Source organism: Pygoscelis adeliae, unplaced genomic scaffold (assembly GCF_000699105.1).
Source record: "Pygoscelis adeliae isolate BGI_AS28 unplaced genomic scaffold, ASM69910v1 Scaffold174, whole genome shotgun sequence".
NCBI lineage: Eukaryota > Metazoa > Chordata > Aves > Sphenisciformes > Spheniscidae > Pygoscelis > Pygoscelis adeliae.
Genome location: NW_008824676.1, coordinates 3,273,367 through 3,289,468, shown reverse-complemented (window position 1 = coordinate 3,289,468; position 16,102 = coordinate 3,273,367). Strand labels below are relative to the sequence as shown.

The 16,102-nt window shown below is 39.0% G+C and overlaps 1 protein-coding gene across 1 annotated transcript in view; it reads left to right on the top strand.

Moving 5' to 3' along the window:
• The first annotated feature begins 1,069 nt into the window (after positions 1–1,069).
• The window catches only part of RGS22 (regulator of G-protein signaling 22), a 60,323-nt gene continuing 45,290 nt past the window's right edge, over positions 1,070–16,102 (top strand). Inside the window, exons 1-4 of the mRNA XM_009323126.1 lie at positions 1,070–1,094; positions 1,748–1,776; positions 5,083–5,145; positions 13,554–13,775. Of these exons, the coding sequence (XP_009321401.1) occupies positions 1,070–1,094; positions 1,748–1,776; positions 5,083–5,145; positions 13,554–13,775 (339 nt within the window). The remainder of the gene's footprint in view (positions 1,095–1,747; positions 1,777–5,082; positions 5,146–13,553; positions 13,776–16,102) is intronic.

The following is a 16,102-nucleotide window of genomic DNA, read 5'->3' as shown; positions in this document are numbered from 1 at the left end:
TGAAGAATTCATGCAGTTCTAGGATCAGATACTCGCTAGGTAGGATGTTGTCAGATCCCAGTTGCGGAACACCTAAAGTCCACTGAAATCCTCATATAGGAGCCTGAATTCCTTCTTTGTACACAGCTTTTGCTGACCATACCAGAAATGTGACTTTTTCTTATATCCTGGAGTACCCCCTTGAGCCAAGGAAGAAACTAACATTCTGGGAGTAGACTCTATTCTATGTCTCTTAATGTCTTTTCTTCTTCCACCTAGGCTATTTATAAACTTTTCCCTAACTGGGGGAAAATGCCTTTGGATTTCTGCTAGGTCTGGGCCCTGGCAGCAGGAGGAAGCAGGGAAGGCTGTTACCAAGGCTGCGGGTCATGTTTCTGGCACATCACAATGGAGCCATTTGTACCTGTTAGGAAACAGCCCAGGTTTCATCTCAGCCTTAGCAATACGAAGCTCCTCACCTTTTCTTACTTGGCTGCAGTGGAAGTTCTCTACCATAGATAGGGATGACTTTGTTATTTGGGATCAAGCCTTACAGCTGGCTTATGGATGCAGAATTATTTGGTACATGATGTAAATCTGTTGGTCATTAGTCATATGGTGTGAGATTTTTTTAAGGCAAAATCCCGCGTGGCTGAAGGGTTTTGCTAATGTAGGAGAAGGTAGAATATGATTTTGGACTAAGAACTGCCTAGGTCGGTTGAGAAAAGAGCGTTTAATTTCATTTCTTGCTGCAAGTATCCTCTTATTCCTAGTTCACAGGCATCTCTTTTGGGACCATATCATCAGCGTGCCTGATATCCGAGTCTGCTTCAGGGAGCTTTGCATCAGCAGTAGAAGTATTTGCTTACTGCTCAGCTCTTCCCGTGCATTGTTTGCAGTGCCATAGCAACCCTGCTTGCTGTGAGACGCGCAGCAGAGCCAGCCGGCCCTGGGGCAGACCAGCAGTCCCCAGCCAGGCCCAGGGACTCTGCAGCTTCTATTTCTGGTCTGCAGTCAAGGATTTCACCTTTGCAAATGAGATCGTAAGCTTGCAGGTGTGGGTGCCGGCCCTTATGTATGTAGATCCAGAATGCAGCTGAAGAGGCTTACCACTGGTATGTAGTGCTTTCCACAGGGTGATGGGCTGACTGTGTCAGACAGGGGGTCTGACCCCAAGGTGGTTGTCTCGGGTACAGAAACGGTGGTACAAAAGAGGGAGATTTTGAACTGTTAGGTTTAAACTTGCCTAGCAAAATTCACCAATCTGAAGAGAGAACTTTGCTCCCTTCAAATGGCATCACAAAAGGTGGAATATTCTCCTAGAATCAGTGAGATTTGGTTATCTGGGAGCACCCACAATTACTTTTTTTTTTTCAGTTTTATCATATGATTCATAATATTTGCTGTTCAAGGCTCCCAGAGTCTCACACAAATCTCTATTTTCATTAAAACCAGCAAGCTTCTAATAATCAATTTTGCAGAGGAAAGCTGAAAAGAAGTTAACTGATATGTATGAGAATAATCTAGTTAAATAATATTTTCAGTATATTTAAATCATTCTTGTGATATTCAACCTTTTTATGCATGGGCCAACATTACTCTGTGTTCTTAGAGTTTATTTTGTTTCCTCAGGCTAAGTTATTTTATTTCAGAATATCCAGGAAGGTTGTCATGCCTCACTACTTTTTGTTTCTGTTCAGTAATTGTAGTTGAACAAGCTTGATTGTATTGCTTGGATAACACATGATATTTCATTTTTGTGTTTCAGAGCCTCCATGTATAACAGAAGAAGTGTTTGTAAGTATGCTTTATAAGGCTTGATCACTCATTTTGTCATGCAACTGTAGAGAAAAAAAGCAAAAAAACTTTTTGGAAACTATTGTCTGGTTTCTCATTTCTTTCCTCTGTCTCAGTATGGAGTACTGAGTAATTTCTTACAATTTTCTCAGTCAAAAAAAAATACTTAGTTTGAAAATAATTAGAAAAAAAAAGGAAACAGGAAACTCTGGAGAATAAGGATGGAAATGGAAAGGAAAGTGAAATAGGATGAAGGAAGGAAACAATCAACTGAAAGGTTCAACATGACAGGTTTAACAGTCTTCTCCTTACTTTACCTTTTCTGCCCTTTGGTCATAGCTAGTTGTAGGTTTCCCTGATGTTTGTCTTCTTATTTGAAAGGTATATATGTTTACCTGTTACATCATATGAAACGACACCTTAAATCTTGCAGCTTAGGTAATGTTTGTCTCTTCCCCATTTTGGATGCCTTTATAACTGTGTATTTTAAAGTATAAATGTATTGCTATTCCTTTTGGGAGCCTCTAGATACTAATATATTATCATAAACAGAATCAAGACTGAATTCAGGTAGAGATAAATGATATATATATATAACATATTTAGCAAATGTAAATATGTACATGAGAACAAACACATATATGAAAACATCTCTCAACTGCACATTTACATTGCATTAAACCTTGATTCTGCAGGCTACTTAATGTCACTAGGCATGTCTGACTCCAGGTGAACTTCACACAAGGACATGAAGCTGTCAGAGTTCTCTGCAGGACTGGATTTTTGTACTAACTTTAACTTTTGACCTTTAAAGATGCCATTTATTATGTATTTTTCAAGAGTGGAGAGGTATTTATCATTTTAGTGGGTGCTGCAGTGTGAAATGCAAACCTTTCAAGATGGTGCCACTTTTACCCATGTTCAGCTTCTCCTTTGGTGTCTAATAATATTTCTGTGTTTCTGTACTTTTTCATGATGGCAGTAATAGAGAAAGCTATCAAATACTATAGATAGAAAGTCATTAGGTTTGTTTCCACAAAATATCTAAGAAATGGTTGTATACCATTGCCAAAATGATTTTAAAATTCCTTTCAATGTTAAAAGAGTGATAGAAACCAGGCCCAGGATATTCCTATTTGTACACAAATTGCATGAAGGCAAAACTGCAGTTTTGGACCAATTTTTAGCACACCTTGACCTCCAGTTGCAATTGTAAGTCAGCTTTTTCTAGTCATAATTTGGACTGTGCAGCGGGAAAGATGGCATGGGAAGAAATGAAACAAAACGCTTCCTAACACAAAAATCTAAGCTATAGTATTGTATATGCAACTCCATAACCTATAATGTGCAAATATCAAAGTGCAACTATGCTTTCAAATGAAAATGAGACTGACCACAAAAAAACCTCAAAAAAACGGAGGAAAGTATATAGTGTATAGTTGCAGTAAGATCAGTAAGTAGTAAAGCTTGCATTAATAAGATCATAAATATTTTATTGATTAATCAACAACTGTGTTTACATTTCTTGCTGTTATATGGGACTACAGAGAATTATATCCTTGGCACATTAAAACCACATTATCTGCATATTCTTAAAGAGCTTATATTTCAGCCAGTAATAAATGAATTGTTTTGAATAAGTCCTTTGAAAAAATAAAATATTTACATGGGGTATTATCATATCTAGCTGTCTTCAGATTCATCCTTATCAGTGTCAAATCTAATTGTGCATTACCCAAACCAAACATGAGGCAGACTGCAGCTTGTTTCTAATGATTTTTTTTGTTAATTGTGTTATGACTTGCTGAATTGAGATTTCTGCATCTGATTGATTGCCTAGCGACATTAGCAAGAGGATTTTCTGTTGACTTCAAAATGCTTTGGGTTAGACATTTTGGTAAATTCTCCTGTTTAGTCAGTGCCCTAACATCTCTAGGTCCATGGTACTGCAACTGCATTGGACCATGGGCTTGTGATCCAAAAAACCTATGATCTCTGTAACGCAGAAAGCCTTGCTTTCAGTGTTGTTAGTGTTTTCCAGGAATGAGCGTGAGCTAACTTGCCTGTCCTGTATCAGTCACAGTAGCAACCACAAGTGCTAAGGAATAAATGCTGGCAGAATAAGGCCAGACAAACACCATCAGATCTTGTCATGCAGCACACGGGCCTTCCTGAGTTCCTGTTAAAGTAGATTAGCTCAAGATTTCTTCCTTACCTACATACAAGCTGTCTCTATTTAGGTTAGACACTGTGGAGTTTGGATCAAGATACTGCCTGCCTACAAGTGATGCCACGTACACTGTGCATAACCTCTCTTTAACACTATTCCTCACTGGCACATTTCAATGCTATGAACTTAAGAAAGAGAAAAAAGATTTGTGTCACAAGACCTTTGCTGATATCGGCAAATACATTTGATTTAGGTGCATTCTCCTTGCGTAGCAAGGCAGAAATCATAGAATATTTAAGAAACTGAAACTATTAAAAACTGTTCAGGGGTCTTCATTATACTGAAGACAGATTTCTGAAGACCAATGGAATAATGTTCTACTTTTACCACCTGTTGAATTGAAATGGGGGTGGGGGTGTTATTGAGTGCATAAGAAGTAAGATTGGGATCCATACTTACTGATTTGTCAACAGCAGAAAAAATTAATTTCTATTCCACAGTTTTTGAGTCTTGTTAGCAGGATTTAAAATGCAGGGGTCAGAAAGGGTACGAAACCACCTGCAGATGCAGCCTTCACTTCTGATGAAGTCAACAGGAAGCCTCCCAGTTCTGTGATTCCAAGTATGGCATATACTGCTTGCTTGGTGAGCCAAATTATAGATCAGTGACCTCCCTTTTATTCCCCAAACATCCCCCAAAACATTCCCAAGCAGCAGTGTGGGAGCAGAAGCAGGCTCTGGTGAACTTTTATATTCCCCTCCTTCGCAGATGAGACAGAGAAAGGTATAATGTGGGGAATTTCTAGACTATTAGCTTATGCACGTTTTTTCAAAAGTAAACATGCAGATTTCCAGCATTTAGAAGCTGTTGGGTTTATGAAGGCTTTATCTGTAAATTTCTTGGCAAAGGATTTACCTTCACGTGTGTTTTTTAAATTGCTAAGGACCTCAGCTGTGTGCAATGGCTAGAATATAACAATGATGCAATGATTATATTCTCAAAGGTGGGAAATAACATTTTGCAAAAGTTTGCATGTCATATCTCATGGAAAAATCATTGTTTGAGGCAACAGTGCATTAAAACCGTGTTAGCACAGATTAGTACAAGCTTTGCTTTTTGGTTTTGTCTCTCTGTAGGAAGAATGCTTAGCCACAGATGATATGCTTGTGGACTACTTTAACGAATTTTTGAGTCTTCCGGTAAGTATCTTACAGAAATCCCTTGCAAAACACAAGAAACACCTTTACTAAGATTATTAGTAAGGTAACCCAGCTTAGAACATTTTGCATTTTGCCACTGGGAAATTAAATGGATTTTACAATATGTCTGTATTTTAATGGTAGCAACTCTTATTGTTCAGTGTTATTATCTGTCAGGAAAAATAACACAGTATCTGGACTTCTGGAGACAGATTTTCTTTTGCGAATTTATGTATTTAAATCACAGTGCACCAAAATAATATGAATAGGAAATGAAAAAGAGATGTAAATACTTATTTAAAAAGCATAAGGAGTCCACTTTTATTCCAGTATCACAACATGCTGACATAACAAATGTTTGTCCTTTTACATTCTTCTGGCCATGTACTCAGTGATTAATAACCACTTTTCCTCAGGAACCAACTCTGTTTCTCTTCATGGTTGTGAAGACCTCAAAGCTGGTGTTCCACTCCTCTTCCTCTCCCATGTGCAGCTAGAAGGATGCAGCTTTACGCTGTATTCTGCATGCCGATTGAGTTGCAGTTAGATCACCACATCCAATGCCCTATATTTAACCAGTTGCCCTATATTTTGCTCCTTTTCCCCGTCAACTACCCTGCCTCCCCACACTCTCATGGGAGTCACGTGTACTGTCCTGCTCCCACAATGCAGCAACCTCACCCAACTTCATCTTAGTAATCTCGGCTCTGACTATCGCCATTCTCTCCATCCTCACACCTCATACCCTACTCTCCTGCAAGGTGGCACAGACCTGTCCACAGTGTCACTCACAGCTCCTGCGGGGTCTCCCAGCTGATCTACCCTAGAGCTGCCCCACAGCCTGTCCCCCTCCTAAAGCACTGCAGCCCAACAGGCTGCACTATGAGAACATATACCCATTTCTACAACTTGCTTGGTAGGAACCATCACCAGTATTAGGAAGGGGCAGAATATTTCTTGATGCTCCTTGGACCTAAGACTATGGTGCAGCCACTATTGGAATAAAGTCAGTTATGATTCAGTTTTACCAAACTGAACTAGACTTAGACGTACTCTCTAAACTGCATCACGGATTTTTGATGGGAGCTGTAGAACTAAGGATGGTAGGACGGGGTCCCCTATGCCAATTTTTGGTCTTAAAATAGAACCAGAAGGTATTAAAACAACTCTATATCAGAGTGTGGGTTTTGTGCACAGCAGTGATACTGACTTCTCTCAGGAGCTCAGACTTTACATGCTTTCACCACACTGCAAGATTCCTAAGAATAATTTTTACAAAGCTAGGGAGACACAGGTGGAAGGAAATGTGTGGTGAGAGGGCTGGTTTTTTTTCTCTTGCTCCCCGCCCCCCCGCCTTGCAGCTGCTTTAGGAGGTCTACCTAAATCCAAGCCTAACTACGTAGTTTTTAAACCCAGGCCTCCTTCCATGTGCCAGATTGTTCTTAGCACAGGAATACCATCCTCTGCACCTTTGCTGCTTATTTGGAAACTATGCTTCAAGTTTTCCCCAAATCACAGGGGATGGAGCGGGAAGACGTTCAGCCTGCTTAGTTTCTGGGTCTCCTTGGACATGCACATATTTCAAGACAAGTATTAGAGGCAAAAATTCTCCTTGGCCTCAGAGGGCTCCTCAGCCTGCAGTCCTGGCGCAGCTCAGCAGCTCTGAACCACAGCGATTGTCCAGGCACTCCTGACTGCTCTGGAAGCCCACAGAAAAGAGTTCACAGACACTCCTGAGTAAACAGTGTTTTACACTGGTAATCTTGGTAGATTTCTAAGATGACACATGGTCTCTCTTCTATATATTTACATATCTTCATGAAAACAGATGCTCTATTAGCTATTTTTACCTGTAATGTTCCCATAATTGGTTTTATTTTCTCTTTGACCTTTTCCTGAGGATTTACCCTCTTCAGGATTAAGTTCTATTAATGCCTTGAGTTCTGTGGTTTGAATGCCTTATATTCCCCATTTCCTTCTCCTTCTCAGAAGGCTTCTACTAAACCACCGCATTGAAATTTCCATTGCTTTATTCTTGTTGTGCTTATATGCTGTTGCCTGGGAACAGTATTACCCAGGTGTGCTAGTAGTTAGGCAACAAGTTAAACTGAAAATATTGTGTGACTTGATACAAGGAATCAGGGATAGCATATGCTTATTTTAAGAGGCTGCCTCTGTGTTGATTTATAATGCACCACTAGCATATGGAAAATTGTATCACTGGGGACTTACTATAGCAGCAGCAGATTTTTTTGTTGCTTTGATTTACAGTATATCCTTTAAGAGATCCTGTTGTTATAATAATATTCAGTACAATCTGACACAAATATCTAAGTACTTCAAAGTTCTACATACTGTAATGAAGGATAGTTTGCAAGGAAAATATTTCTGAAAGACAAAATAATACAAAACCCCCTGTGAGGGCATTTGTTGCCGGTAGTACAGTGATTTCACAGTAGCAGAAACCAATTACACGACATACAAATGAGTTACACCTTCCTTAGTAACTAATCTAAAATGAAAGACTTAAGAGAAACCTTGGCCTGGATACATTTCCATTTCTAGCTGGTCAGGAATCCCTAGAATTTGAATCTTTGATCCATGTATTTAAAACATCCAAGAATATGTTTAGCCAGGAATGAAAATTCAGAAGTCAGAATTTTTCATCCAGCTCAGTGCTGTAGGCCTCAGTAAGAAAGCGCAGTAATGTCAACTTGTTTCTCCTGCACTCTACAAGCTGCCTGCTACCCGTCCCACCCCAAGTCCATGCTGGGGATTTACCAGTGATCCTGATGAAAAGACACTCCTCTTTGCGACCTCGAAGAGTTGCACTAGAGACAACTGAGCGACCTGCACCTCAGTTGAAGCATATTCAGGAGGTGGCACTCTTGGTGGCAAGTCCCTGGCTGTGGGTTTCCCTTGCAGCAGAAAGATACCAAGTGACCACAGTTTTATCAACTTCAGATTTGAAGACTACTTCTTTTGAAAGTCGTTCTCACTATAAAAGCTCTCCGCTCATAAAAAAAAAAACAAAAGAGAATGAAGCAATTACTTCATCCCTTTTATCACATTAAACATATTCTCCTTTCCTTGCTTAAGGAGCACAGATGTATTAATAGTGCCACACAGAAAGAAGAGGCAGCATACTGTAGGTAGATTGCTTGATATAATTTTCATGCTAGTAGAAACTGTTGTGGTGTGATTAAAAAAAAATTATGCTAAATGGTCTAGGAAGACGGATACGGGCCAGTGTGCAGCTAACAGTTTTAATTTAAATGTGACTCTGCTGAATAGCCTGAGATCCAGGGTTTGACGTAGGTGATGATTCTGAAAACAATTAAAGCACAGGTAACAAAGTTTGGGCCAATTAGTCTTTCTGAAAACAGAATGGTCCTGAAAACCTGATGTTGTCAAGAGTAAAAACAGGCCTGATCTACATGTAGCAGATGACAGAAAGGGCAGAAAGCAAAAAGCAATTCACTCTGCTGCAGAGTTCAGGCCCGTCTCTGTTTTGAAGATGGTTATGGATAATTCAATGCATCAATTCAAGGCATCAATCCATGCTCATTAATTTCCTCTTGTCTTTTCTAAGTATGTGGAGCGAGACTGCAGGTGCCAATACAACCTCCCTTAAAAAGGCTTTTACATCAGTAAGGCCCTACATGCATGTTATGTTGAGTCTTACCCAGGACTAAAATTTGTTTGATATCTTTGATATTCAAGGAAGCAAAAGAAGCTCTCCTGACCTTTTTCTTATTGATAGCAGGTTTATTCAAAATGCTCTTCTCTCTTAATTAGATTGTGGTATGTGATTGTGACTTGTGTCTTACTCATCAATGGAAGGGAAATCCTGGACTCATTAAAGTTAAAGGGAAATTTGCCATTGACCATGTGCAGTGTGAATTTCCAAGGCACTTCCTAGAGCTGCTCAAATTCTGTTCTGGTCTGGACTCTCACTGACACTTATTTATGATACACACATACCCATCTTAAGGAACTTTTGGCAAAGCTCCTGGATGAGGTCTCTATTCTTTCCCACCCTTTCAGGGCCTTAACCTACGAGGCGGCCAAGCAGCGGTCATTCTGTTTCTCTTGGGATTGAACTACATTACTCGGGGTGGGATGTGGTGAGCATATTTACACATTTGTTAAGTGTATCTGAAGTTAAGTATATGTGAAAACTGTTAAGGCAGAGAACAGTGAGATTTATATGTCTGATATCCTGGCAACATGGTGATGGATGCTGTTTTGGTTTCTGTTTTGGGAGGAGTGAGAGAAATTTGCCTTCCCTTCAGTTAAGTGTATAACTTTAGGTTTCAGAATTATGTATTCTATTTATTCTTCAGCTGAAACCATATTCAATGTGCATTTGACAGCTAAGAAATGTCTTTGCTGTAAAAAATGTACATGCGATTGTTTATTTAGTAGTATGGCTGTACCACAGTCTGAAAACAGCTTTTTGTTGCTTGCTTGGAGATTTTTTCTGGAGCTGAGATGACTACACTAAGACATCGGTCATACTGGCTTCAAGGGGAGAATTGCTTGTGAGTGAAACAGTTTGCAAAGTCTGTAGAATTCTTATTTGTTGGTATTCTCAACTCCTTGTTGATCCTATTTATTGTGCTAAATTGATAATGTATGAACCCCAAGCTTCAAGGCTCCTGCCAAACCTGGTTTATTTTTTCTTAACATCTTGAGGTATAATTTGGCTCTGGAGTTTTGCCTTTCTATCTTCAAAGGATCAAAAATTGGCCCCAACTAAAGAGAGAATGTAGGGAAGAATGCACTGATACTCTTAGTTTATCGTTAGTGTATTTTACTTGTCTGTAAAAAGCCAAAGCACTTGCCAAATGTGGGGTAAGAAAGACATTTCTTAGTATATTAGATTGGCAAGGATAATTTTTTCCCCTTCCTTTATAGTGTAGGCTATCACCCACTCCTTAACATAGGCATCTTCACTGCAGAGATTCCTTGTTATTGCAACGACCTAGAATAGTGGTGGTGCCATAAACCTCTCTCATTAGCATCCTGTGAAACATTGTAGGACTTTATGGCACTTGGTTTCTGTGGGAAAGGTTTTAAGTTTGCTACAGGGTATTGAGCAGGGTTTTTTTGTGGCTTGTAATGTGTGGGAATGGTTAAGTTGTTGTTAGGTGTTTTGCTCCAAAGTTTTTCACATACTGAGAGGGAAATGGATTGACTGATCCTCTCTGTCCTGTACTGTAACTGGGAAAATGTTTCCTACAAGAAATCAGATTAATTTTTTTTTTTTGTGTTCCCATTTGATTTTTGTCATAACATTATCACTTTTATTTTTGTGGCGGGGATGAGTTAAGATGGTCAGGACTTACCTCATCTTTTATTATGCTTATAAAAACATTCTGGTTTATCATTCTAGTTTTCTTAAGTAAGCAGTGAAATACACTTCCCCAGAAAGGCTTAAACTGTTCTAAAATGCTTTTATACAATACCTTGATGAGATGCTTTGTCTGGTAGAATTTGGGATTTGTACAGAATCATAGATCACTCATGCTGGAAAGGGCTTTGGGCAGGTCTGTAGCCCAGCCTTCTGCCCAAAGCAGGGTCAATGCTTTAGTGTTGACACCAGGTTGCTTGGCACTTTCTCCAGTTGGTCTTGAAAATCTCCAACAACTGATTCCATTGTCACTCTGGACAGTCTGTTCCAATGCGAATTGTCCCACAGTTACCTTTTTTCTTACATACAGTTGAAAACTCCACTGTTTCAGTGTACGACCATGGTCTCTTGTCCTCCCACCAGGCACCCCCATGAAAAGCCTGGCTCTATCTTCTCAGCAACCTCCTTGTAAGTACTGTATGACTGCTGTTAGGTGCTCCCAGAGCTGTCTCTTCTTCAGGCTAAACAAGCCCTGTTCCCTCAGCCTCTCCTCAAAGGGCAAGTGCTCCAGCCTCCGACCATCTCACTGGTTGTCTGCTCAACTCACTCAAATTTATGAACATCCTTTTGTACTGGGGACCCAAAACTGGATGCAGTATTCCAGATGTAGTCTTACTAGTGTCAAGTAGAGGGGATCTACTGGCTACTGTCTGACTGCATGCCTTTTGATGTTCCTGGGGATAAGTAACTACACCTTGGTCCAAAACCCAAAAGTATGGACTAGAACCACCTTTTTCAGTCAAGTATGTAGTGTATGAAGTCTTAATCTTCTTATCCCATGAGTGTATGTTCTTTTGTTCCATTAGTATATTTGTCTTATAAATGATTTGTAGTCAGACTCCCAAAATAGCAATACACTTTACATTTTAAAAATTGTCACTAGCATCCGTTTAACTACATTAAAGTTGCCGTGCGTTTTCTGATCAGTTAATTAGAACGTGTATTGAAAAACCTAGATCTAGAGTAAGCTACAAAGGATTAAGTAAATGTAGATGTGTGTGATAAACTAATGTTGTCTTTGCTTAGTTTTCAAGTTGAATAACATGGAACTAAAATAATCTGGTCATGTCTAGTCACGTAGCCCTATATTATGGAATTTGCACTTTGTTTGCTTTTTTCCGCAAGCAAGAGCATTTAAAATCCTGAGAGACTGAAGCACCTTGCTTCTTAGCGTACTTTCTTCTGTTTCCTTTTTAAAAACATGAAAAAATAACTACGGGAGAATACATTTGGAGCTTATTAAGGTTGCACAGTTAGTCACTTAAAAGCTGGTAGCAGCCCAAATTAGGTTTGAAAGTAAATGAAATGTACACAGCAAATTGGGAGGAGATCTGAATGAAGTATAGAGAAATCTACTACACATAAAAGCCTCTTTAAAATGCTGTTCAGTACATCTGGAGAAAAAACACTAAAACCTGCAGAGTACCCTGGAGAAAATTAATGCCAAAAGAGGCACAAGGTGTCAGAGAACAAAAACCAAGCCATGATTTCAACTGAAGTTAGGTAACTAAACAGACTAAAGCAATTCAATGCATGGCTCTGAGCAGTGACAGTCTGATGTCATAGGCACTAATCACACACTTAAAGCTCTCACATGCTACGTGCTTTGCCAGGCTGAGCCTCCACAGTGAGACATTATGGGATAAGTAGGGAATGTTGTAACCACATGTTGCAGCCACATGGTTCGATCTTGGACATTGCTCTACAAGATGTTGATCAACAAGGGGGCTTCAAACAGAAGCAACAAAATAGCTGACACTGACATGGTTACTTTGGACTTATATAAGTGTGAAGAATAATAAAATTGGTCTGTAATATATTTCTATATTATATGTAGCATGTATTCAGCATATGTAGTATGTATAAGAATTATGTCTATGTGTGTATATATGTGATATATGAAAAAGTTCAAGGAAATGAAAAATACAGTGCTTGAAAAAATAAAATAATCTTATTAAGTGCAGGGGAACGACAACTGTACAAACACCAGGTGGGATCGTGTCTGGAACGAAGCCAAAAAGAATTTTGGCACTGGGTCTGTATATGGCCAGGATTTTCTTCAGTTCTTAAATACAACATGCCTTCTTGTCCTCCAGCTCAGTGTGGAGATGCTTATATGCTCTGGTTGTATATAATCTCATATTCATAACTGTCGGGTATCCCCCATTACTTCTGTAAAATCCATCCATATTTTCCCGCTTCATTTCAAGTAAGAGAATTTGAAAGATAGTCTTTTAGGGAAGAACCTAATACCAGACCTGAAAAGACGAAACATGGCTCTGTTTTAATGTGTACATATGCAGCGGGTTTTTTGGAGTTGACAAAAGTTACAATTACATAGCTGACATTGAAGTTTGGTCTACCTCATGTATTATACAGTATCTGACTGAACTAGTGATGTATAATAAAACTTACTACAGGCCATAGGTTTTGGTAGTTGTTTGACCTACAAGTAACAATATGGTGAAAAGCATTTCCTACATACGGAAATCTTCAGATTCATCCTCCTCGAATGCATCTCACATTTAAAAGGTCAGCTTCACTGCTAATCTTTTCAAACCTTGATTGTTTGTGGTAATGAATGGGAGAATAACACTGGAGATCTGATCCTATGGGTAAGTAGTCTCCTGCAGAACAGTTACTAAAGTCACTGTGAATTATATATTCTAGACATCTGTGTACTGGATCTATTATTTGCATGTGAAAAAGAATGGTCTGTGATCTAGAATGAGTAAAATTCTTGACAATTAAGCATAGCTGAGACAAAAATTAGGAATGCTTTGGAAAGCTATACAGCAAAGAGACTAAAGAACAAGAATGCAGAAAAATTATTATTCGAGGCCCTAAACATAAACTACAGCAGGCAAGAGAAAGAAGCCTCATAATACCAGCTTGCATTCTGTAGGATGTTTCTATACTATAAAAATTAACTTTCTTAAATGAGAGAGTTCCCCTATTACAATGTTATAAACTTTCCAAACTTCTTTTGCAGACTTTTGCTCAGCCAGTTAAGTTTAACTCTGACTTTGGGGTTTTTGAAGTAGTTAATGATGCCCCACAATGCTTGGAAAGCCAGCTGAAAAAAATTCTACATGATCAGAAACCTCCAAACTCCATTTATGATGTTCTAAGGAAAGCAAAGAATGATGGGCAGCTCTCCAAAATGCGCAGCGCTTCTCCAACCTTCAATATTGATCCAAATTACAATGCTATGGTAAGCATCTTATAGCCCCTGAGTTTATATTTAGATCTTACTGTAGAGATACTGGCAGTAGTTATTATTGTGTTTGGCTTGGTAGCTTGGGAAAAATGTTAATTTATGTTAGGAAAACATAATGATGGGCCAAATTATGCCCTGCAATGCACATGTGTCTAGCAGACAAGTGAATGGAATTACACATGTAGATCCTGTAGCACAGAATTTTGAAGATTCTGTAGGTCAGGATTCAGTTGTGTGGTCTGAATACTTTTTAATACTAAAAGAAAAAATATTATGACAACAGTTACTTTACTAGTGATCCCTGGAATGTGCAAATTGACTGAAACTAATGCATCTCAGTCTTTCCTTATTAATTAATTTCCTTGTGTGGCTATGAGCTCATCTGTGGTCTGGCAACACATAAGTCTCTCTTCCATTAATTCCCAAAGGATTTACATAGTTAGCATCAACTGAAATGGCCAGAGAAAATAATCTTTGGCAACAAGAAAGCTAAATTAATGGAAAGATAGGTTGGATTTTAGAAAAAAATTGTTGATGCAGGCTTGCTCAGACACTATCAATTTTGGTATTCTTACCTGTTTACTTTCAGGGCTTTCTTCAGCACCAAATTAGGCAGGTTAAAATTGGGAATTGAAACACCATATGCACCTGAGAGACTACAAGACAGTATAATTAGTTGTGGGAGTTTACCATAACAATAGCTTTGGAGGACAAAAAATATTTCACTGGGATACTTGGTTTATTCCTTTCTTGCTTACTTTGCATTGGTGTGACTGATGTGACTTCAGTTCATTTCATTCAAGGCCAGTCTAAGGTCTTACTACATTTTTAGAGGCGGCTGCTCTAAATTATGTCATAGCTGGAAAGCTGAGAGAAAATCAGGGAGTTGTAACAGTCTGCTGCTTTGCCCAGTATAAACTTAATGATTTTCAGAAAAGAAAACAGTGTTGAGAGAGGTCAAAAGGCAATGATGTTTAACAAAATGATAGTAATGTGAGATTGCAATTATCTGCATCTAATCTGGACAAATGCTACAATAGGACAAGGCTCACAGACATCCCTACCATGTTAAATAATTATTTTCACAAATGCTTTGCTTGAGAGCACAAAAGTGGAAGAGCTATTCTCGATTACTTATTTGCTCTCAGGATTCAACTGAAGAAAAGTTGTGTGCTTGTGCAAGTGTGGCTAACGTTGTTCTCTGGGATAACCTCACATCATTGCAACTGTGGATGGCCTTTTTTGACAAATTCAAAGCCATTTCACTGTTACTTACATCTTTCATGTGGTTTGGAGCAACAGGGCTCCTGTATTATTTAAGAATACAGTTCTTTCTCTGGGCCATTTTCCATAGATGGGAAGCATTATGGCCTTTTGAGGAGCAGGATGCCTCAGTACACTTTCTTCTCCTTTTTGGGGGAAAGGGTGATGTTTCTTTTTATTTTTGACTCCTCCTTTACTGGACAGGTAATCTAGATGCCTCATCCAGTTCAGCTTGCCATCTCAATGGCCTACAAAACAGCATGCCAAAAATTCTTACTGCAACTACACAAGGTGAAAGAAGTCAGCTTCATTCATTGTACTACACTATGACTGAACCAGAAGAAGTCATCCCAGACCAACTGCATCAAGTAGTTCAGTTCAAATCAGATAGGATTTGATCTTTCAGGCATCGGGTGACGCTGCCTCCTTTGCCCTGACTGCTTTCTTTACACTGACTGAAGAGATTGACAGTTGTTTTGAATATTACACTGCTACAAAAAGTCACCTTGAGTGGCCATCACTGGCACATTACTAATGAAAATGAGCTATGATTGGAGAATCCTATTAGACCTTTCAGGCTACAGCCTGAATTTAAACACATCTTGCCTAAGAAATACACCCAGTGGTATTTTCCTCTATGTTTTACTTCCCTCTCAGATTGTTACAAATTTACAGATAAGCAAAAGTTCTCCGCATGTGTGCATGCACACTTGCAAATTATTGATATGGAGGTAAGTATCTTCTTAGCAATAGTCAAAATCAACTTGGCGTAAAATAGATTAAAAAAAAAACCCCGCGGAGCTGGGTAGAATTGATCACAACTATGGGAAGAAACTGGCTGGCATCCCACATACCTTACTTCAGAGAAACCCCAGTTCAGCAAAGCACTTAAGTGTGTGTTTAACTTTAATCAAGGGAAGTTAAACACATGCTTAAACTTAAACACGTGCTAAAAGCTTTGCTGGATTGGGTCCCAGCAAGGCCTAAGGCTGACTGGGTAAGGAAGCTAACCAAGGTAACAAAACCCATCAGATTAAATGTAGCATCTTTCTCTGGGG